Source organism: Populus euphratica, unplaced genomic scaffold, assembly GCF_000495115.2.
Source record: "Populus euphratica unplaced genomic scaffold, PopEup_1.0 scaffold172.1, whole genome shotgun sequence".
Classification (NCBI taxonomy): domain Eukaryota; kingdom Viridiplantae; phylum Streptophyta; class Magnoliopsida; order Malpighiales; family Salicaceae; genus Populus; species Populus euphratica.
In genome coordinates, this window is record NW_011499920.1 from 966,720 (window position 1) to 989,891 (window position 23,172).

At 34.5% G+C, this 23,172-nt stretch overlaps 4 protein-coding genes across 5 annotated transcripts; 3 read left to right on the forward strand and 1 right to left on the reverse strand.

Moving 5' to 3' along the window:
• The first annotated feature begins 210 nt into the window (after positions 1-210).
• On the forward strand, positions 211-1,704 carry LOC105135111 (pumilio homolog 12-like). The gene has a single exon (XM_011039824.1). The coding sequence runs from the start codon at positions 211-213 to the stop codon at positions 1,702-1,704; it is 1,494 nt and encodes a 497-aa protein (XP_011038126.1).
• A 1,628-nt stretch (positions 1,705-3,332) lies between these two features.
• LOC105135096 (protein PAT1 homolog 1-like) lies at positions 3,333-10,186 on the reverse strand. 2 transcript variants are annotated; one of them, XM_011039808.1, is made up of 5 exons: positions 9,849-10,186; positions 9,145-9,284; positions 8,066-8,122; positions 7,035-7,098; positions 3,333-6,168 (listed from the first exon to the last, which is right to left on the reverse strand). In XM_011039808.1, the coding sequence occupies exons 1-5, from the start codon at positions 9,904-9,906 to the stop codon at positions 4,094-4,096; spliced, it is 2,394 nt and encodes a 797-aa protein (XP_011038110.1). In that variant the 5' UTR covers positions 9,907-10,186; the 3' UTR covers positions 3,333-4,093. The 2 variants fall into 2 exon arrangements, with proteins under 2 accessions (XP_011038110.1, XP_011038109.1); XM_011039807.1 differs by having other exon boundaries at positions 9,145-9,287.
• Positions 10,187-14,498: 4,312 nt separating this feature from the next.
• On the forward strand, positions 14,499-18,979 carry LOC105135097 (GTP-binding protein-like protein). Its single transcript, XM_011039809.1, has 11 exons — positions 14,499-14,833; positions 15,053-15,241; positions 15,401-15,454; positions 16,004-16,114; positions 16,744-16,806; positions 16,913-17,167; positions 17,298-17,444; positions 17,524-17,551; positions 17,828-17,898; positions 18,379-18,438; positions 18,745-18,979. The coding sequence occupies exons 1-11, from the start codon at positions 14,594-14,596 to the stop codon at positions 18,811-18,813; spliced, it is 1,287 nt and encodes a 428-aa protein (XP_011038111.1). The 5' UTR covers positions 14,499-14,593; the 3' UTR covers positions 18,814-18,979.
• A 2,766-nt stretch (positions 18,980-21,745) lies between these two features.
• LOC105135098 (SAUR-like auxin-responsive protein family) lies at positions 21,746-22,582 on the forward strand. Its single transcript, XM_011039812.1, has one exon. It carries the CDS (start codon positions 21,914-21,916, stop codon positions 22,295-22,297), a length of 384 nt encoding a protein of 127 aa, XP_011038114.1. The 5' UTR covers positions 21,746-21,913; the 3' UTR covers positions 22,298-22,582.
• Positions 22,583-23,172: the final 590 nt, after the last annotated feature.

Below are 23,172 nucleotides of genomic sequence, written 5' to 3' on the forward strand. Positions count from 1 at the left end.
ACAGAAGGGAGAACTGACACAAAAAACCATCGTTGCTTTTCTCCCACGCAAAGAAGTACTCTTCTTTACAAACGAGGAATCCTAAACCAACAAGGAATAATGCACTCTCCTCTACCATGCCGCTCTATAAAACCAGGAGAGGCTTGTTTATTCTTATTTGTGTTTCTTTGTGATCTAATTATTGTATTCTTTTCGGTATTCTCTTTTTCGATGGAGACATCTTCAGGTTCTTCTGATAACTCAATGTCTTCTTCTGCGTCTTCAGGTCCTTCTGTCGAAAACCTTATGCTTTCTGTCGCCAATCTTTCCTTGACAGAAGGGAGAACTGACACAAAAAACCATCGTTGCTTTTCTCCAAGGAACTGCCTTTTGGCTGCTAATGGTGGTTCTTTACAAGGAATTCAAGAAACCAGGATTAATAGGTTACCACGGTATCAGGCTGGGTTTGCGAATTCGACTCTAGTTCCACCGCCACTGTTTCCTGGAACTATCTGGGGATCAAACAGTTTGGGCGATGATGGATGGGATTTGCATGGTTCAAGATTGCAGTCCGGGGCCAGGAGTTATGTTCCTATTTTAAACTCTCCGAGTGGTACTTCTGTCGTCGATAAGGGAGCAAGTAGTGCTGGTAACACAGGACTAAGTGATTACAGTGTGGTGAGGAATCAAGAAAAGCTTAACAACGTAAGGAACTTTATTTGTCTGCTTCAAGGAGATAGATTTGTCAACTATTGTTTAGACAAAGAGGGTTCAAGAACACTTCACGGTTTATTGAGTTTGAGGGACCCAGAGATTACACGTCAGATATGCAAGAAAGTTTTGGACTTGTCATCAAGAGGAATCCCCATTTTTATCGAGCTGATGCTTAATCAACATGGATGGCATGTCGTTTCTGAGCTAATTGATTCATTGAATCATCAACAGTTGAGATTGATTACATATGAGATAACCAAAGACTTGTCGATTTTTATTACATTGACATTCCACACACACGGTTCGAACTTGATAAAGAAGGTCATTAGAATACTCCGGAGATCACATTTGATTTCGTTCGTGACCAACAATCTGTGTGCTGCGTTTCTTCTGATCATGACCAATCGGATAGGTTCGTATGTTGTATCGGAGTGCTTAAACCACCTGAGAGCTGAAGATAACAAGGCATTATATGAAGCAGCCATCACATGGTGTCTTGATTTAGCAATAGACCATGAAGGATCCATAGCCTTAATCAGGGTCATTAACACCATCCAAGGTCTGCAAAGATATCGGCTCCTGAATATGCTATCTAGAAATGCAGTATTCCTGTCGCAGGATCCGGAAGGGAACTATGTGATTCAGAAGGTCATATCACTCAATATTCCTTTATTCACCCAAAACGTATGTCATCTCCTCATAGGCCATTATGAAACCATATCCTTGCAGAAAGGAGGCAGTCATATAGTCGAAAAATGCTTGGATACAGAGTGGAAGAGTAGGATAATTGAAAATTTTCTAAGCAACACCAACACGCTATTGCGTGTTGCTAAAGATGAATTTGGTAATTATGTGATCCAGAAAGCACTGAAAGTCACCAAGAAATCAGGCAGTCCACTCTACCACAAACTTTTGTCGCGCCTGAAGCCGCATCTTAGCATTCTGCAGTCTGGATACGGAAGAAATGTCTTCAATTTGATCACTGGTGGACAGTCAGTTAAGAAGGTGTAGTTTCATGCAGATCCTGTTTTGTTCTCATTATGTGTTCACTGTGCTACTTCATCCGTAAGAGTTAGCTGTCTCTTAGTGTTTGAAGAAGGGTCTTCGGGGAATTTGAGATGAGATTCCCCACTTCTTCCTCTGTCCATTTTTTTAGGCAATCCTTTTAGTTGTTGTCATATTTAATTCTTGTAATGTAATGTTCTTCTGCAGTCCAGAAGGGAAATATTAACATAAGCAAGCAAGTAGTTAAATGGTTATCGTCACAACACCAAACCTTAACCCAATTACATTCGCCTCTCTTCCCAGCATCATAATTCAGATTTGAACACTATCAATCGCCGGGCCATTAAAATTTTGATATCATATAAGAAAACATCCTAATCCAGAAACTTAGATTATTGAGTGACATCCGAAAAAAGCTTTATATTATTCTCGAACCTGTTATAATGGCATAAGGTAAAGTAGTGTTTTAAAGATGGAATAAATTTAAAGGTAAATTGTTCACAAAAGAAAAAACTAGCTTCACTGATAGAAAGATTTGACGAGAAAAAAAAACATAGAGGGATTTTGCATGAAGCAATTATGACAAATCATGCTTTAAGCCTTACCTTATTTGAAAGCAATATGTTTGAGTGGAATTTGAATGAAGAACGAGTAGTATCCAGCCTTGCATAGACTTCTCCTTCAGCGCTACACCAACACAATTTTTCATTGCAAAATAATTGAATGTCCCCGTTTTCTTGGAATTCCACTTCTTTGACAAGACGAATTCAGCATAGAAAACATAAAATAAATCTATTTCTTCTACAGTTTTGGAGTGAATTTGAAGGACATGAGACATATCTTTTCAATCCTCATCGTCTCTCAGCTCTTCTATTTGGAAATAGTAACCTTGAAGGACGTGAGACTTATCTTTTCAATCCTCATTGTCTCGTCTATCCTTTTCTATTTTGAAATAGTAATCAAACGTTACATGAATGTTGAAGACATGAAGTTTTTTACGACAAGCATTTGAGTCCATAATTTTACCCTATAAGATTTAGATGATCATCTGTCTGTAACAGCAGAAATAATTTGGTGCTAATTAATCCAAGTATGAGCGAGTCCAATTCAAAACCCTTTTCATTTTCAAGTGGTGGAAAGACAATGCCCCCACCCTTGGGAGGATTTAATATGCACATGGTAGGTTCTTAGGTAGAGTGGAACCAGTAATACGCAGACGCCCACGCCATTGCATGAATTACCTAACTCGAACTTGTTCCTGGAAACATGGCTGCATCTAGTTCAAGGGAGCATTGCTCATCGCAAATTTATAGGGTTTTCTTCAAGTTCAATAACAAAATCTAAGGTCCAAGCGAATAGAATGCCATAAGTTACAAAGACACCTGCACTTTTCACTCTCTTCTCTATTCAAAGCTATTGCAAACTAATCCACAGTTATCAGCACAAGCTGTTACATAGAATCCAAATCATCCAAAGGTTTCTCCATCTATTCTTTTCCAAAACCAGAGCAGTGAAAAATAACCACACTGTACACGTCCTGAGACCAAAAGATTCATCATCACCTAATACAATAATGTTCATACACATACGTTGGTCAGCAACGATTGACAGAAAACATAGATCAGCAATGGCTCAAAAAAAGAGGAAAAAAAAATCATCTCCATAAATATCAAACATAGCACAGTAGAATAATTGTAAGGGAATAGACGAAACACATACTGTATAGCATTAATGCAATTTAAATGATTGTTATGAGGGAAACAACTGACGGGCAACCATCCATTGTTACAGGCAAACTTGGTAATTACTTGAAAAACTCAAACTCCATCGCGCGCCGCCTTATTCGACAACCATCAGCATCTGCTTGGCTTTATTGCCATTTACTACACAAGGATGTCATATAGCCCCTACCAGAACATGAAAATCACATCCACCCCACCTCCTTGATAACAAATAGTACAGGAAAGTGGGAAACCTCTTTGCAAACCCTGTACAAACTACCCCACTACATCTCCATATCCAGAAAAAGAGCATCAAAATAGGCTCTTGAGACAAAAAGGAACTAAAAGGACTGGAAAAATGACAAAAACCCAACAGAATTCTACCACAACACTGGAGAGGCCATGTACAAGCTTTGTCAAGGCAGTAGCATGGAATTGAGCAGAAATGACAAAAAAATAAAACTAAATCCAAAAAGCTAAGCTGACTCTCATGACAGATTGATCCCAAAGCCTCTGCTTCATTTAGTTCGTGTATTCTGAATTAGCTGTGGTGGGAGAACAAATTAAATGCATCCTTAAGAAATTGCTGGTCCAACAATATCTCTGAGCTATATTCACTTGTACAGAACTGTGTTTCTCAGTGACCTGGTATCAGACTTTCATGTAGTTTCATATTAACTTGGTACCACTTCAGAATTGATGTCACCACCATTACCATCATCCTGACCAACTAAGGAACGCTGGGAAAGATCATATAACAGCTTTTTCTGGTAGTCATTAGTGAGGGGAACAATTGCACGCAAGAGCTCCATAGGTAGTTCCCTCTTAATAGATTCAGCTGGATCTGAATCTGACAGAGAAGACTGCATAATACCATCGTATTTATTTATGCAATATTTAATAAGCAGGCTAAAAAACTCATCAAATGAGGCCTTCCAAAGTGCCCCATTAGTCACATTGTAGTCGCTAGAATCATGAAGATCATTTAATAGTTCAGTTGCTCTCTCCAACACAGACAATAATATGAGGGAAGCCCCATTTCCAGCTGAGCTTCCAAGGGGGCGAAGGGGCGGCTGCTCTGAGGAGCAAACCACTGCAGCAAGACAGGCACTGAGGGAACAAAGATCCATGCGACGAACACATGATGATACAGCCCTTGCAAGTTCATTTGTGGTTTCTGCAACTCCATTATCAAACAGGAGACCTCCAAACAAAAACCTTAAATGACGAAAAATGGCCATGCAGACAATCCGCATGAGATTGCCACCCAGAAAAATAAGTTGAAGGTACCTTGCAAGGAGCTTCCGTCCCTTGGGAAGAGATACTAAACACAAGAACACAAAATCATCCTTGGGAGCAAGTCCAACTGTGTGGCCATTCTTGCCGAGAGGGTCAACCAATTGCATGGAAGCTGCCAGCCCTTCCAACAAGGCCTGCCTCCTGCGTCTCAACTGGGTTCCAACCTCATGGAACTGATTGAATTCTAGAAAACGATCAATATCATCTACATCAAGAAGAAGGCAAAGACCATCTTCAATTGTGACTCTAGCTGCAAGCATTGGCTCCTGTTCTAGGGGCTTCTCAGCAGCATTCTGCTCAGTATTACCACCACCAGTAGAATTTGGAGGTTCAACTTCAAGAAGAGGACGAGGCCTGCGAATCGAAGAGAACGGAATTCTCCCAAGAGCATCGACCTGGAGAAAAGCATGCGGCTCAGCATTAGCTCGTGCTCGGGGAGGAAGATCCCTCAAGTGAATTGGGCAGAAATGATGTCTGAGCTTTGCCCCAGCTGTTTTTTTTGAAAGGCAAGCCTGGTGATAATAATCATCCATGTATGGGTCATTACTCTGTGTTGCAGCTAGCTGCATTCTGAGAATAGTTTCAATTTCATCAGTAGTCATATACTTGGATCTGAATTGAGGCAAGCCAATATCAAACTTCTGACCATTGACATCAAAGCCTTGTTGAGGATAACGCACCATTGGTCTAACTTTCTGAACTGATTTTGGTCTTTGATCTCTATCGGTCAGACCAAGCATTGTGTCAAAGTTGTTCGTCATTGGAGGGGATAAAGAGAGATGAGGATTGAACACTTGAGATTGCATGCCCAATAAATGGCCCGATGATGAATGAACTGGGGGGTGCAACCTATGCTGTTGTGGCTGAAGTTGTGGGATCAACTGTGGAGGCATGATCCCATTCTGATGAGATAATGGCGGTTGCAACATATTGGTCAAGCGGTTGGGATGATCTCCAGGATATAAGCCTGCATGGTTGACCCATTGGCTAGGTGGCCGGCTATTAGCAGGAAGACCAGAACTGAATTGAGGCAAATTCCCACCGTAATGTGGTGATCCATGATGTAAGCTGCTCAATGGAAGATGGGAATTAGAGAAGGGGGGTAATGCTATTTGGTGGCCACCAGCAAGATATTGAATATTTAGATGACTGCGGTTTGGTGAGGACTGTGGAGATTGGCCGCCCAGGGGAGGATTTGAAGTGTAAGAAGATTTTGGCACAAGAATAGGTTCACTAGAGTAGTGTTGGTGGTGGTGGTGGTGGTGCTGCTGCTGCTGCTCAGGGTATGAAGAAGTTCGGTATAGATGCTTTGATTCTGCAAGGCGAGCAGTAGAAGAATATGGCTGCGACGACCATCTTGTGCCATCTTCAACGCCATCTTGGTCAAGTAGCTGCTGGTCAGACCAATTTGGAAAATCCTCTCCCTGTGCCCATTCAGCAGCAGATGAACCTGGAAGGTTTTATCACAGATATTTCATTTATATTCATTTTTCACAGATCCAAAGTTGGAAAAATTGCCTTTTTTTTTGTTTTTTTTATAATTCACTACACTATTGAACACGGATTAAAAAAAAGGTGCAAGTGCATCATCATAATAAAGAATTTCGAAATATCAATGCAGAACAAATGTCAAGCATATTGATTCTGTTCTGCCAAGTGCAGAATTCCAACTTGCCCAACAAGTAAACCTATGCCCTTTTTGGGCTAACTTTGAACTGCATTTACCTAGTCTATCATTAAATTTAAATGCAATTGATAAGACTGAAGGAACTCAAGTAAAAAAAATCACAAAGTATAACAATCTTTGCCAATTAAAAATATCTGCCATAAACATTCATGTAGAACTAGAATGAATACCAGTTACATTTCTTTTTAGTAAAAAGTGGCATTGGTAAATATCTATTTCTTATTGCAATGAATTTCCATCTGGAACAAGATATTACCAACACTGTCTCTATTCTGATGTTCAAACTGTCATACATTTGACATTAATATCTTGGTTGTAATTGAAGACACTAGTTTGCCGGAATAGAGTCACAATAAGGTATCCCAATTTCCCTAGAACTTTATGATATCCCACTAGTATGATTCTCAACCATGTGCAGCATTAACCCAAAAAATGTAAATCACTTGACTTTAGCAACAATCATATCATGATAAAGTGATAAGGCATTGGAACGAAGAACAGCACACCAAAAAAAATAAATGGGTGCCACTGGGAAAAAAAAATACCACTATAAGTTCATGGATTGATTAATAAATTTCACATTAATAAATTTCACATTAATAAAGTAAATTATACAAGGGAATACTTACTTTCTCTGGAGCCCCTATCACCAATTATCCCAGTGCTTCTCGGTCCATTGACACCCTTGTTCAACTGCAAAAAAAGAGCAAGCAAGCATACCCAATTAAGCAAACCCATCATAATTTAGTATTTTGAGATACTTCTAACACTGATGAAAAGATAAAAAACAGCCTGCATACGTGCTACATGCCAATTAGACCCAAAGTAAACAAACTTGGTTACTTTTTCTTTCCCATCTTTTTCCAAATTGGTTACAATATGCACCAATTACACCTACACCTACTCCTTTACCAAACAGAGCTAAGGCCCAACAACTGAAAACTAACATCACTGTCATTTGCTTTATTTAAACTCAAACCATCTTCTAGAAGACGAGATTCTCCACATTGTTGAAGTATCAAAGCATAAAAAATTCAAGTAAACGCAAAGCATTTCAACTTTCCTTCACAGAAGATATTACTAATAAGCAAATTTGTTCAGAAGTAAAACAAGTTTTCCAATTGCTCTCCCTTTCTCCTCTCTGGATGGAGGCAGGTTGTTTGGAGATACCATATATAAACTGATGTTGTGTGGTACTAAAATAAAAACTGACCCGTCATAGGAAATTCTCCTGAAGATAGATTCTCAAACATGTGGACTAATTTGCAAGGAGATAGAATGAAAAAAGAATCGCATGCAAAAAGCAAGTTCTCACTTGTCAAAATCAGAAGCGGTTTAAGGACATATTAACTACATTGTTGCAAACTCAAATCCTACATAAAACATGCCTAAATATCCAGCCTATTTGTTTGCTTCAACAGTCAAAAGGCCCTCGATACATGAATACAGATGGCTTTCTTCCTGCTTGTTACACACGTTTGCACATGCGGACATGAAAAGAATGATATATTAAAGATATTCTCTGATGCAACCTTATCAAATAAAGATCATATTATATACAACCTTCATAACATACACAATAGCATGACTAAGTAGGAGGCTGACCTTTGAAAATGTAATTCATAGCATACACAATAGCATGACTAAGTAGGAGGCTGACCTTTGAAAATGTAATTGCAAGATCATCAATGTCAGATAGAGATCGTAAAACCTCACCCTGCAAATAAGAAAGGAACAGTTAGTGGCACCAACAGACTAGCTACTGCTTTTGAGACAGATATAACAGCCAATTTATACAAATCAATACAAATTCACACATTATTCTAGAGTTTAGGACCCAATACTGAAGAACACGTCCCCCCTGCCTCCAAATTCTAAAAGAAGGGTCACCAAGAAAATAGGATTGTTTGTACCTGCAGCCCCTCAATCATTATCCAATTCGAATCACATCCCTCAACTACCAAATCTTCTCATATAGTATTTGGTCATGTTCCCAATAGTAATGTGGTATACCATTTCACAATTTCAACAACTGCTGCCGGTATGAGGTGCAGCAATTGCACAAGATGCCTCACTGTTTGAACAGTGGCATAACAAAAGTTCAATGGAAGACCGGAAGTGTTAAATGTCAGGACTCTAAGACATTGGAGGATTTAAAGATTGATAGTTGAGGGACCTGTTCAAAATGAGTGATATTAGACAAAGCACTCAACAGAACTTAGAATCCTAATATTGATGACCCCCTTTGTTGATACTGCATTGGTAATTTCAAATGCTGCCAAAGTACAAAGAGTGACACTTGATACACCATAGAAGATCCTCATTCTTATCTTATGAACCACCTTTCATAGTTCACTCAGGTTCTTTCACAAGAGAAAAGAAAAAAAGACAGCAGAGCACGCATAACGAAATTGACAAACCACTTAGTTCAAGCATCCTCTCTGAAGCAATCTCCTCAATGAGTTAGAAGATCTGCTACACCAAAATAACCCTAAAGATGTGCTACATTCATTTCTCTCTTTAACAAAATTCTTCTTTTATTCACAGGAAAAACAACAAAAACAAAAATTTACACCAATTTGGCAGACCTACATATCCACAACAAAATAGCGCGCTCCCCTAATTCTTCTAAAAAAAAACATGTAAACGTTCCTAAGAACCAAAAAAATTCCATTTCCATGTAAATCAAAGAATCAAATAAAAAGGATAGAAGATTTCAAGATGAAGGGAGGATGGAACCTCTTGTCTATCAAAGAGAAACTCTTCCTCTTCAAAATCAGCAGCAGGCAACTCCTCGTCATCCTCCAACCCACCTAACTCAACTTCCTCAACATGATCTTTACCAAAGAATGCATATTGAGATGCATCAAATACAGCACCTTCTGCCCACAAAAAAAAAAAATCCAAGAGAGAAAACCAGGTCAATTCCAAGTGCAATGGCACCCGCTCCATGTCTAGAGAAGCTAAACTCACGTTACAAAACCAAAATCGCACCACACAAATAGATGGCAAGTGCTTAAACGAGAACGCAGTTACGATTTACACTAAGCTCGGCTTTGAAGCTAATTTTGACTAAAAAATGACAAGAAACGTTACCATATCAGTCATTAACATCAAAAGCAACAATAGAATTTGAAGAATCAAGGACCAACTCAACTATTTAAAGCTAAAACAATTGTTCGATTTAACTTCAAATATACCCATTAAATTCTACTAAGCTCAAAACAAAGCAGATCCCATCACACACCCAAAAAAAAATCTTACACAAATACAAAGCTAACCTACAATTTTTTAACTTTGACCCACAAAACCAAACAACTTAAACAGACCATTTAGACAAAATCCCATGATGTTTTATCCTATTTTCTCGAGAAACAAACACAAAAAGAAACAAAACAGATCTTTACAAAATAAATAAATAAATAAAAACAACGAAAACAAACCTGTGGAGTTATCTCCAATCTTGGGAGCTTGTTCCATATTACCCCCATCCATCATCATCTACACTTTCTTCTGGGTTTTTTTTTTAAAAAATCTTTAAACCCACAAAAACTGAAAACTTCAAAACCCCTAATCCAAACAAAATCCAAATCTCACAAAAGAAAAGCACTAAATTCTAAAAACCCTTTTAAAAGTTTTTTTGTTGAGAGAAGGATTTGTTTCTGTACAGTGAAGAACTGGGTACTGCTTAGCCTACGATAATGATTCAAGCTAATTAAGCTATAAGTTCTCTTTGGATTAGAAAGCAAGGAAGAGAGAAACCCTGGACAGAAGGAGACAACGATCGATTAACATTAGTATATGTTTTTTTAATTGTTATATTTATTGCATACAGAAAAGAATAGACCATACAAAGAGAGGTCGGTGAGTTTTTGTAAAAAAAAAAAAAAAATGATTTGATATTTTTTTAATTTAGTATTCGCATTGTATTTAAAAAAAAATCGTATTTTACTTGAAAAATAGTTATGAATAATCAAGCTCCGAAATAGGTTTCGTTTTTTTAGAATACGAGAGCACAGCGATTTTTGTTTTTAAGTGTATTTTACTTGAAAAAATATTAAATTAATATTTATTTTAATTATTTTAATATACCATGTTAAAAATTAAAAAATTATTTAACATATTTTAAAATTAAATATTTTAAAAATATATTATACAGTATAATATTAAACCCAAATACCAACACTAAAATTAATTTAGTGCAAGGAGGAAGGCAAAAAGTTTGAAATGGAGAGGCATGAGGCCTCTATTTACCTATTTTATTTAGGAAATGGGAGTTTTATTTGTTTTAGTGGATGGTGGAGCCTAGAAGATGTGATTAGATGCTATTTATGTGTTAGGGTTATGAATTTAGTGATAGAGATGAATTTATTGTTTGGATTATTCTTTTTTTAATGGGATTTTTGGGGAGGTATGTGCTAGGTAAAATTTTCTTATCTTTTTCCATGAATGGCATCCACTTGTGCAAAGGAATAAGCATAGAGAGTTGTTGATGTCATGATTTAATAGAGTGTTTTAGCAATACAAGCTATAATAACAATTAATTGTTAAAATTTTATTGATTTTTAGCTGGGTTTTATTTGTTATTATGGTCAGTTAAGCAGTTAACTGCAATAATTAACATGTTTTTAATTATAAATATAATCAACTTTTAATGTTTAAAAAAAATATAAAATTTATAAATTTAGTTAGATTTATGTTGTTGAAAATTAAAAATGTATTTGAGTTATTGATAATAAATAAAAAAATCCACTAATTCTTTTTTATTATAGTAATTTAAAGCTCAAATTAGTTTGAAGTTTTCACAACTTGATAGGTTGTGTTTTTTAGAAGCACTCTGGCCATGGCTAACCAGCTTCTTTTCTTCCAGCTTCTAATATGGGATATGAGCAACTACATAAAAATGGCTGGACTTTAATCAACTAATGATACACCTAGCAAAGAAAACACCATGCTCAAGAAAGGGTGGCTTTGATTGTTCAGCAATGGCTAAGAATTCCTTAAATAAATTAATTTAATTCTTGATTTTAACTGTTAAGTTATATTTATTTATTGGAGTTAAAATCTTGCTTCAGATAAAAGTTTAAAATATTAAATCCTTGATTTTGGTTTAAAATTTACTTAATGAAGAAAACATGAAAAATAAGTGCTTTGAATAGCTTTTTCTAGCCCATAGGGAATATGTTTTCACTATTTTGTTTTTACTCTAAATAAATATTTATTAGCTATCTAGAGGAAGAAATTTAATAAAAAAAATATCATAGTTATGTTTTCATCATAAATTCGTTATTGAATATTATGTGTATTATTATTATACCCAAACCTGCCTAGCGGGTTAATCTAGAAAATTTATGATCTAGAATTTGACATGAATTAAGTTTCAATTTAAACTGAAAAAGTAATTGAGTTAACTAAACTCAATTGATTTAATGAGTTGATTTATGACATGATCAAACATTGTTTAAACTTAATCAAATCAATAATAAATAATTTTTTACAAAAAATAAAATGACACTGATAAAAAATATTGATTTAAATCAATCTAATTATCTATGAGTTGATTTGGTGATGCAATAATTTAATAATTTATTCCTTTTGAATTAAATCTTGAACCGGTGTGCGCACAACTATTTAAAAAACGATACATGTAAGATAAAAATATTTTATTAGTTATTCTTTTAAATCCATTTAAAAAAACAATACAAGTAGAATAGAAATATTCTTATTATTTTTTATGGATCATGAATTTTGTAAGCCCTTAGAAAATAAATGCTTGAAATTAAGTAAATAAAAAAGAAACCCCATAGTAAAATACAAAGTTTTAGCATAAAATATGAAACACACATAAGCAAGTAAGGAGAAATTAATAGCTAATATGGAAAAGACAAAGAATAAAAGGATTAAATTGAAAAGACATGAGCAAGTAATGGATAAACAAAAAAAAAAAACCATCAGCTCTAATATCGAATAACATGTGCATTATTATTAAACCCAACCCTGTCTAGCAGATTAGTCTAGAAATTTTGTGATTTAGAATTTAACCTTAATTAAGTTTTAATTTAAACTAAAAAAGAAATTGATTTGACTAAACTCGATTGATTAAATGGGTTGATTTGTGACGTGATTAAACCTTATTCAAACTTGATCAAATCAATAATATATATATTTTTCAAAAAAATTAAAATGACACTGATAAATAAATATTGATTTAAATCAATCTAATTAACTATGAGTTGATTTGGTGATGCAATAATTCAATAATCTATCCTTTTTTAACTAGACCTTGAATCGATGTCCACAACAAACATTCTCTAACAATTTTTTTCTAGTACTTTTATGGTATTTAAGGAGCAACTACAGATATTCTATTAGTTATTTTTTTGAATCTATTTAAAAAAAAAACTAATACAAGTAGGATAGAGATATCTTATCGTTTTTTATAGATCATGAATTTTGTAAGCCCCCTAGAAAATGAAAGCATGAAATTAAGTAAATAAAAAAGAAACTTAGTAGTAAAATACGAAGCTTTACCATAAAGTATGAAACACATATAAATAAGTAAGGAGAAATTAGGGCCTAATATGGGAAAGACAAAGGATGGGAGGACTAAATTGAAAAGGCATTAACAAGTAAGGCATAAAAACAAAACAAAACAAAAAAAGTGGGGGGGGACCCCATCGAACCTAGGATAAAAAAGAGGGCTGATGGAAGAGAGCTAATGGAAAAATAGAAAAGAAAGAAAAAGGAAGAAACACTCTTCTTTCTAGCACCTCTTCTCAAATAACAAGTGGAGAAACCATATGTAAGAAAACACATGAGAGAAAACAAGGGGTTTGAGTGAAGATTTAAACACAAAAAATAAAATAAAATAAAGAAGAAAAGGAGAGGAGGTTGGTGGCAATAGAAGGGAGGTGAAAAAAGGTCAAAAGATTTGAGGGAGAAAAGATTTTGAAGAATATAAAATGCAGTTATAACAAACTCAAAACCTTTCTATACCAATTTCTAATACATTATTTATTTACAAAATTTTATTTACATGTTCATGAGAATAAAGTGTGTGTGGGGGCGGGGGGTGGATTTGTAATAATATAAAATATTAAAAAAAAAGCGTAAGAGAAGGCTTAAAGCCTTTTGGCCAAAAATAAAGAAGATGAAAGGGAACACTTTTTAATATTGAATTGTGCACGGATGTTAAAATAAACAAGCGTGACATCATACAAGAGGCTATGATGTATTGAAACATGAACATGTAAATAAATTTACATGGTGCATACTCTTGTGAAGTTTAATTTTAAATATGTAAAATCTCAAGAATAAGCATGTAAATTTTTAAGGAATGTAATGATAGAAAATATTCTTATAGTTTAAGGGAAACACTGAGAACAAGATTTTTTATTGGTGAAGCTCACTTGACTAGATAAAAAGATAAGTAAAATCTCGTTTACAATTCATGAAAGTAAATCCAAGTTTCAAATTAATGATGAATACTAAGTATGAAAGTAATGTGGATCAATTGTACATATGATATGAAGTGTAATTGAGTTGCTTTCGCCATGGGCAAGAAAGTCAATGTTAGGATTGTTATAATGTCTTGGGAAACTAATAAATTTGAGTTGTTACAACTTATGAAGTTAAATTTGATTTTTGAATTAATTATAAATGCTAAACATGAAAGTAATGTGGATGAATTACTTATAAAATAAATGGTTATATATACAGAATGAATTACTTAAAGTAATATATACAAAATAAGTTATAAGATAAATAGTTCACGCAATTATAAAAGTTATAAAATAAAGATAATTATCGGTAACTTGATATATTTATTTATAGAAGAAATTTTAGCAAAATTTTATTAGAATTGACCATTAATAGAAGAACATGACGACATATATAAATACAAAAATAAAAAAAAATAGCCATGAAAAGAAGTCACAAAGAAAATGCATTTTCAGTTTAATAATGTAAATTTCTCATAGTATTTTCATATTTAATCTTTCTTAAGGATGGAGGTATTACAAATTTAATTTTTTTGTTTCTCTTTTTTTTTTAAATTACGAAGCTTTATCCAATTGTTTTTTTTTTTCAAAAAAAGAAAAGAAAAGAGGAAACGGTGAAAGGTTTTTCATTCAGTGGCCACTTTTCCCTCTGTTTTCCTCACAGATAAACCCTTGTCTGTCTCTCGAAAATGGCAAGAGTAGCATGCAGCAACCTTGTACCTGCCTTGTCTCTTCTTCCAAAGAAATCAACATCATCATTTCCTCTGTGTAGAAACCATTCTTTCTTCACTAACAACTCCCAATTTACAGGGTTTTTTGGGATTGCCAATAGGCGGTTTTCCGCTTCTTCTTCAAAAATAAGCATGAGCTTGAAAGCTGGAATTGTAGGCCTTCCTAACGTTGGCAAATCGACTCTCTTCAATGCTGTTGTAAGTATCTCTGCCACCCATTTTGCTAAATTTCTTTGCTTCTTTAGAGAATAAGAGAAATGGATAAAGAATTGTTCTTGCGGGCCTCTCTGCTAAGTATGTGAAGTAAAGTTTGAATATTTGAAGGGGTGGACTATGGATTTTTGTGTTTATTATGTTTGCTGTTATTCTGGTGGTGTATGAAAACGTTTGATGTGGGATTGAATGGCATGTTTTCAGGTGGAGAATGGAAAAGCTCAAGCTGCTAATTTTCCGTTTTGTACAATAGAGCCGAATGTAGGGATTGTTGCTGTTCCAGATTCAAGACTCAATGTACTTTCTGAACTAAGCAAGTCTCAACGAGCCGTCCCGGCATCTATTGAATTTGTAGATATTGCTGGCCTTGTCAAGGGTGCCAGTCAAGGGGAGGTTGTTTGCTATTTCTTTTGCCAACATTGACATATTTTGGAATTTATTGATTCGATAGTCAAACCTTTTTGAGGAAAAGAAATGGCTTTGTATTTGGACTTGAAGTTTAATTGTACAGTGTTGACTTGTATTCTTGCTATTTTGATTTATTTCTTGCAGGGGTTGGGTAACAAGTTCTTATCTCATATTCGAGAAGTTGATTCCATTCTTCAGGTTCATCCTTGTTCACATCTTTTTTCTTTTTTATGAGTTGTTCACATTGTTGCTCTTTTCTAGTTAATTACCATCACAGTATACTTGACAAAACTGCCTTTTCTTTGGGCTCTTTGGTGGTTTTAGTCTAGTGGTAAATCCCTTTCTCCCATCCCAAACAATCTTAGGCTGGAAGCTGGGCTTGCCTTCTTAAGAGGGTGGTGGCCCTTGAACTGAACCCTAATGCTTGCAGAACTGGCATTCTTAGGTATTCACATTCTGTTGTTTCCTTGAAGTTGGTGATGGTCTAATTCAATAACTGAGTTGATAAACTAGATAAGGAAGCAGCAGGGGGGTTTTGGGGGTTGGGGGGCTGGCACTTTTCTATTTTACTTATCAGGATGTTTGTAGTCATCACTTGGCAGGATAATGACTTATTTATTTTAACTCACAAGTTTGAATGTCTACTGGAACGCCTGCTTTTTTGCACAATCCTGAATACTGTTGCTGGGCAATAAGTAGCTACTTTCGATGTGAAAGTGTATTAAAGGCCTATTCGTTTTGGTTCAGGTTGTTCGCTGTTTCGATGATAATGACATTGTTCATGTAAATGGCAAGGTCGATCCTAAATCTGATATTGATGTAATCAACTTGGAGCTTGTTTTCTCAGACTTGGATCAGGTATGCTAAATAGAGCTAGAAAATTTGCTCCCTCAGCATTTTCATACTATTGTTGTCTTTATCTTTATTTGTGATGGTGCTTTACAGACAGCAAAGTGCAAACTGATATGAGATGTTAGAAGCTTGCAAAAAAGCAAGCTTATATAATAAGTATTTGAAATATATGCGCTAAATTTGATATTGCATCACGTAGGATCCTTCGGTTAGGTAGAAGTTTAAAATCTCAATTTCCTTTGGCCAATATTATACCCGTTGCTTCCTCATATATACATAACCAGGCAGTTCTCTATCAATTAGCTGTTCATTTGCAGTGTTCAGATTTTTGGAAGTTTATACAAGGGCATACATTTAGTTTGGGGAGTTTCTTAATCCTTTTCTAAATCTCATATATCTTGTCTTGTTTTACTTCATTGATGGTATTTGAAGTCTAAGGCATTATTTGGTGCAAAAATAAATCAGATAGGGTGCTCAAATGGGGTCTTACACTCTTGTTCTTCAGCGGTGCCTTTTGTCTTTTAATTGCATTAAAGTTCCTTGTCAAGGTAACCTTTGTATGTTACTGTTAACATATGTTAATCATCATCAAATAAGCTGACAGAACTAATTTATGCATTTTACAAGAAATGCAGATTGAGAAAAGATTAGAGAAGCTCAAGAAAGGGAAGGCAAAGGATTCACAATCAAAACTCAAGGTAAAATAAGATTTCTTTGCTTTCAATGCCTGTGCAAGCAGCCTGTCTGCTATATTTGCAAATTTAGATAGATACTATATAAACCAATGCAAGTTTCATACTTCAGGAAGAGGCTGAAAAGTCTGCCTTGGAAAGGATTCGAGAGGCACTCATGGATGGAAAACCAGCACGATCTGTAGCATTAACAGATTTTGAGAAGGATGCAGTAAAGCATCTTTGCTTGCTTACTATGAAACCAGTTATATATGTGGCAAATGTTGCAGAATCTGAGCTAGCTGATGCTGGAAATAATCCTTATGTCAAAGAAGTGATGAATCTTGCATCCGAGTTACAATCTGGACTAGTTACAATTTCTGCACAGGTACAGTGATATCTACTAGAAACCTTAGCCTCTATATATGTGTTCTGCTGTTTATTGTTTGTACAAGCTTTGAATTGTCATTTTCAATTGTTGCATAAAACAGGTAATTTAAGGATTCTTATTATTGCAGGTTGAATCAGAGCTAACAGAACTGCCATTTGAAGAACGAAATGAATTTCTGAAATCACTTGGTGTTAGTGAAAGCGGCCTTGGAAACCTCATCACAGCAACATATAGCCTTTTGGGGTTGCGTACATACTTTACCTCTGGAGAGAAGGTGAATAGTTTGATAAAAAGTTCTCTGAATATATTATTTATGTTCATTATTTGAAGGAGTATTTTCTTATTTTCCACAGGAATCAAAAGCATGGACTATACATGCAGGTTAGTTTTGCTGTCTGCTGAACTTTCTTTAATTGAAACTGACTCGCTCAAGAAAATATTTATATTTTGTTCTGCTTGAGTTTAAGAATCAGTTTTACCAACTTTTGTAGGAGAGAAAAATCTGCGTACTTATTTGAGTCTTTTATATGTGGGATGTCTTGTATACATTTTGTCATGAAGTAAAGCTGAATGGTCTGAAACCATCCAACCGATACCTCTTTACATCAACTCAGACTGTTATGATTGTTGCCTGAGTTTTTTTCCCTCTTGATTCAGGAATGACAGCACCTCAAGCTGCTGGAGTTATACATTCTGACTTTGAGAAGGGTTTTATTCGAGCTGAGACAGTAAGCATCTTAATTAGATGTTTTGGCTTTCTCTATTAATGTTCAGATTGTTGACTTTCTAGCCAAATATGGTTGTGAGAATTGTGTTTATGCAATTGTAAAAATAACTTGTTCACATCAATCTTTTATATCTAAGAATATTACTGGGATGTCAATCCCTCATTTGGGTGCCCTGGTAGTTCTTTTTCCTGGGCTTAAGCTTTCTCTCTCAACAACCCCCTCCCTCTTCTGTTAAAAAAACAGAAAAAGAAGAAGAAGAATTGCTTAAGTGGTGGCAATACATTGATTTTGAAGAGTAGAAGAGTAAACATGTGGTTTTTTTCCTTCTTCATTGAAGTGTTTAGAATATATATCCTACCTTTTGCCATATTGGATTTTGTTATGATATGCTCAAGCGACAAGCACAGCTGTTGTTCAGTTATTGATGCTACCATTGCTTGTCTGATCATTAGTTTTTACTTGACTATTGTTTTATTATAGGTGTCTTATGATGATTTCGTGGCTGCTGGTTCACTTGCTGCCGCAAGGGAAAAAGGACTTGTGAGTTTGTTGCTCTTCTGTGCACTTTAATATTCCTTGACTTGTAACGAAGCATATACACATCCTGGGAAGGACTGCCCTCATGTATCTCCAGGCTTAAAGACAGATTGGGAGAATGAACAATCTCTATCTCTCTCCAACCCACCCCACACACTCACATCTACACACAAACTGGGGGTTTGTTGGGTGGGAGATTACTTGTGAATCCTTTATATGCATGTAATCTTATTTTATATGCATGTAGTTTTATTTCAGGTTCCTTTCCTCTTGAAGATCCACTTACCTGCGCTACTTTGACTTTTGCAGTTGAGATCTGAGGGCAAGGACTACATAGTTCAAGAAGGAGATGTAATGCTGTTTCGTTTCAACGTTTAACAGCCATTATACTAAAGATAAACACATCTTGTTGCTTTTCCAACACAATTGGTGAACAATTTTGAATACAGCTCAAGTGAAAGATAGTGTTCATTTCTTGAAATCATCTTGAACTGGGGATGTATCCGACATACAAAATGAAACACTTTCATTTTTTATCTGCTCATCCAAGCAAACCACAGAATTTTGGCTGAGTAAGCTGAGAGTACCCGAGATGAGTAGAACAGCTCATAATATGTCAGACAAAACAGATATGAGTTATTTTATCCCGTTCATCGATACTTCAGAGGTTTATGGATAAGTTGAGAGCAGAGCATCTATCATGTAAGGTGATTTGGACTCCTTTCATCCCAAGTATTGTTTGGATGGAATTTTCACATGCACTCTTCTTTGAATTCTACACAAGGTCTAGAAAATAGTCTTGACAGCAACTTGAGTATCCTCAAGTGCCGAACAGAATCCAGAAGATGCATTTTCTTGTTCATTTTGGGTCCCGAATCTAGACCCCGTTTGCTTCTTAGAGGTGCAAACGAATTTACATTTTATTTCGAGAGGAATCTACATGCTAGTTGGCTTGTACACAAGCTCATTCTACATCATAAGGTGCTGATACTGGTGTCTAGCTTGTTATTATAAGAATACAAGTCAGGGATATGTTTCAGGCTGGATTAATTTTTTTAAAATGTAAAAAATATGGCTAAGAAAGTGGGAATTTTTTTTTTGGGTAATATTATTAAATCTAAATAAACAGTTAAATCTTGAATTTTTTTGATTTCACCCCTTACTTGACATAAGGTTTCAATTAAACTATATAAACTTGATGTGAATTAATTGATTTAATTGATTAAAAAAAAATAGATGATTCATAAAAACATGAATCAACTTATTAAAAATACAAAGAAATTTTTTTTATAAAAAATATTCTAAAGATGACTTTTTGGATGATCTTTGTCAAATATAACTCGGTTTATAAATTTAATTGAGTTTAATAATTTTTTTTATAAATAATTTTAATACTCGTGAAAGCAAGCAATAATTATAAAATAAATTTTTGTTCAAAATTGCAAAACATGAAAAAAATTATTTATGAAGTTTATCTGCTAACTAATTAAACTTGTCAATCCGTTAAAACATTGATAAATAAAATTAAAAAAAAATATAATTTTTTTAATAAAAATATTGAATTCAAGTTAAATGTTGTTTTGTATTTATAGTCATTATAACAACTTAACTTTGCAGAATAAATAAAAAAGACAATAACAACTTTGTTCAATTAAAAAATAACTAATACACAATAATTGAAGGGGGCACGAGTATGAAAGTTATTATAGTAAAAAATAGTAAATTAACAATTTAAACCCATACTAATTCATCTTAACAAATTTTTTAAATTTAAATTAATATTCTAAATTCATAACTCGTGAAATTAAAAGTTTATATCTAATTAAAAATTTTAATTGTAAATTAATTTAATACTAAATAATAAAATTATAAAAAAATTCTCAAATTAAAAAACTGGCCAAGTAAAAAAAAAAGCTAAAAAAAAGGAAAAAAGAAAAAAAAAGCATGAAATATAAATTGAAAATAAAAATAAAATAAAAGGGTTGTATTTGATTATGGTCTATTGTCCTTCGTCTCCAACCAATAGCATCATTTTAATTTGATTATGCTTTATCTTAAGGCGGATGGTCCTTGACTCATCATAGATCCTCCAACCGATTTGATGGATTATGCTCTTGCTTCTGCTTCTAAGCAAGCACTAATCCCTTCTTCTGTCACTTCCAAGCTAAGCTGGAAAGTTCATTGCTTTCCATCATACCCGGTCTAACCAAGGATTCACTAAATTCTTGGGTCAATTTATAAATCATCGAAGTCATTTATAGTTTAAAATAACCGAGTTTTGTTCTTTTTTTTTTTTAATATATTGATCTAATTGAGTTTGATTATGTTAATTAAATCATGAATCAACCAACGTGATTTAGATTTTAAATCATAAATTTTTTTATAATAATCTGTCAAGCCAGATGGGGTTTAATAACCGGATCCCTTTAATCCTCAAAACCCAACACACTTGTTTATCTTTACTAGCTGATTCATTTGTGATCAATGTTTAATTGTCATCAAATTATCTTCACATTTCAATGCTACTGAGCTATCACAGTCTGTCCAAATTAGCCTTAGTACTACTAAAAATGTTTGGAAATATTTTATTGGGATGCTTACCCAAGACAGCAATGATAGAGGAATTAGGGTTATATGGTTGGTTAGATGTTTGAAAGTGCAGTGGAAGTTTTTTTTAAGTGTTTTTTATGCAGAAATATGTTAAATTAATATACAGTGTTTTATTTTTTGAAATTATTTCTTATATAAACATATCAAAACAATCAAAAATAAAAAAATAATAATTTTAAACCAAAAAAATCTTAAATTTTGCCCAATTCCTGTTTGGAATGCAATACCAAACAGGGGCTTAGTCTTTAAAGAAACTATATTAAGTTATTCACACATTTGAGAAAAAGACTATTAGGTTAGCAAAATAAATAACCTTTGTTTTTTTTTTATATTAGATCCTTTCCTATATATATATTTTTGTATTTATTGATGAGTTTTTTTTATTTTACATAAAATAATCCCATGTGTATTTTTTAAAACTAATTTTTTTAAAATCACATCTAAAAATATTTTTTCAAACCTATTTCTTTAAACCATAATCGATATTACCATAATGCTAAACACATAAGTGCACGAATTCCAGGTTTGGTATGAAAACTGGGGGCTTGGACATTAATGCGCAACTGACCAGTAGCTAGAGCATTTGTGTGTACTTTTGTGCCTGTAAAAGCCCCACCATACAACATCTATCGATCCATAAAAAGATGGCTTGTTTAAGTCATTGATGCTCGAAATGTTCGGTTGCAGGGCCAAACAAGCCCCACATTTCTAGCACAGTAAACAATGACATAGCACCCACCATGGCTGATCTAGCCAGCCACCCCAGTCGCTGCTGTCGCACCCTCTGTGAGTATATGGCAAGTCTCCTATATATGCATGGCCCATTCATATTGTCTTTCTGTTCTTTCCTTGTTTCCCTCAAAAAACAATGAAGAAGATCAGTTTGATACTACGTAAATGCAAGAGTCTGTCGAGGCAACTAGGGAGATCTTCATCTTACAGCAGCCTAAGGTCCAAATCTACCAGAGAAGATTTATGGGGTGGTCATGATCATAAGCAAGAAGATGAAAACCATGCGACTATATTCGTTGGAAGCACAAGGAAGAGGTATGTCATCAGCTCCAAGTATCTGAGCCATCCTTTAGTGAATGCTCTCATCGAGAAGTCAAAGCAAAATCCGGGAGAGGATAGCATTTTGGTGGTGAGATGCGAGGTTGTCTTTTTTGACCACCTTTTATGGATGCTTGAAAATGCAGATCCGAGTGTTAATTTTGGTTCTTTGGAAGAACTAGCTGATCTCTACATGTTCTAGAATCAATGGAGCTCGATCTCTCCATGCATGCATCAGTGTCAAGGACTTGGTAAATTGATCTTCATGTAAGCATGCAGGTGGTGCCGGCATGATCTTACTAGTTCGAAGTGGGATTATAATGCTCTGGAGTAATATTGCTCGTAATGCACTAATTACCATTCTTAATTGTTGGATTAGTGTATGGTAAACACCATGATCTAATGTTTAATCATGGTGATTCTTTGTTGTTTTCATTTCATTATTCTTGATCCTTCATATAAATAAAAACCCTCAAGGTTGTTTCTTTTCCTGTTCGGTAAAAAATTATATTTCAGTCCTGTGAATCAGTAATTCAATAATAACACTGTTCCATTTCATCGTAGAAGTAAGAAGTGATTGACTATTTCTCGTTAATTTTTTTTAAAATCGTTTAGAAAAGAATTTAATCTTAATTAACGATGTAAATTAATGAAAAAAACCTTCATCAACGAGTAAAAAAATATAATTATAATATCAGAACAAACATTTATATATAAAAAAAAGGCAAGGAAGAAGATCAATGAGCAAATACTGCCACCATCATTGCTTAATTCCTACCTTCTTAATGATTATGATTACAACATTATAACCTACGATCATAACTCCATCGTGGAAACTATTGAGATCTTACCATATCTTGATATTGCACCAACAAGATCTTGAAACACCACCAACCAGCCTTGAAGATAGCCATAAGAAAAACACATGGAAGGAGATGAAAGTGCCTTTCCACTGGTAGAATCAGAGTCTTTGTTTAGTATAATTTTTTGTTTAGAGAGGAAATGATCGCATCAACACACTAACTAATTATGGTGTTTACAAGGAGCTTTCTAGGCTCTTAAAAAAGGTAGAAAGCT

Excerpts from the sequence above, each read along its gene's own strand:
- LOC105135111 (XM_011039824.1), top strand. The coding sequence starts at position 211 with ATGGAGACATCTTCAGGTTCTTCTGATAACTCAATGTCTTCTTCTGCG.
- LOC105135096 (XM_011039807.1), bottom strand. The coding sequence starts at position 9,906 with ATGATGATGGATGGGGGTAATATGGAACAAGCTCCCAAGATTGGAGAT. Across the intron at positions 9,288-9,848 it reads GATTGGAGATAACTCCACAG|AAGGTGCTGTATTTGATGCA; the intron begins GTTTGTTTTCGT and ends TTTTGTGGGCAG. Across the intron at positions 7,099-8,065 it reads TTGCAATTACATTTTCAAAG|TTGAACAAGGGTGTCAATGG; the intron begins GTCAGCCTCCTA and ends CTTTTTTTGCAG.
- LOC105135097 (XM_011039809.1), top strand. The coding sequence starts at position 14,594 with ATGGCAAGAGTAGCATGCAGCAACCTTGTACCTGCCTTGTCTCTTCTT. Across the intron at positions 16,115-16,743 it reads TTTTCTCAGACTTGGATCAG|ATTGAGAAAAGATTAGAGAA; the intron begins GTATGCTAAATA and ends CAAGAAATGCAG. Across the intron at positions 17,899-18,378 it reads GTTTTATTCGAGCTGAGACA|GTGTCTTATGATGATTTCGT; the intron begins GTAAGCATCTTA and ends GTTTTATTATAG.
- LOC105135098 (XM_011039812.1), top strand. The coding sequence starts at position 21,914 with ATGAAGAAGATCAGTTTGATACTACGTAAATGCAAGAGTCTGTCGAGG.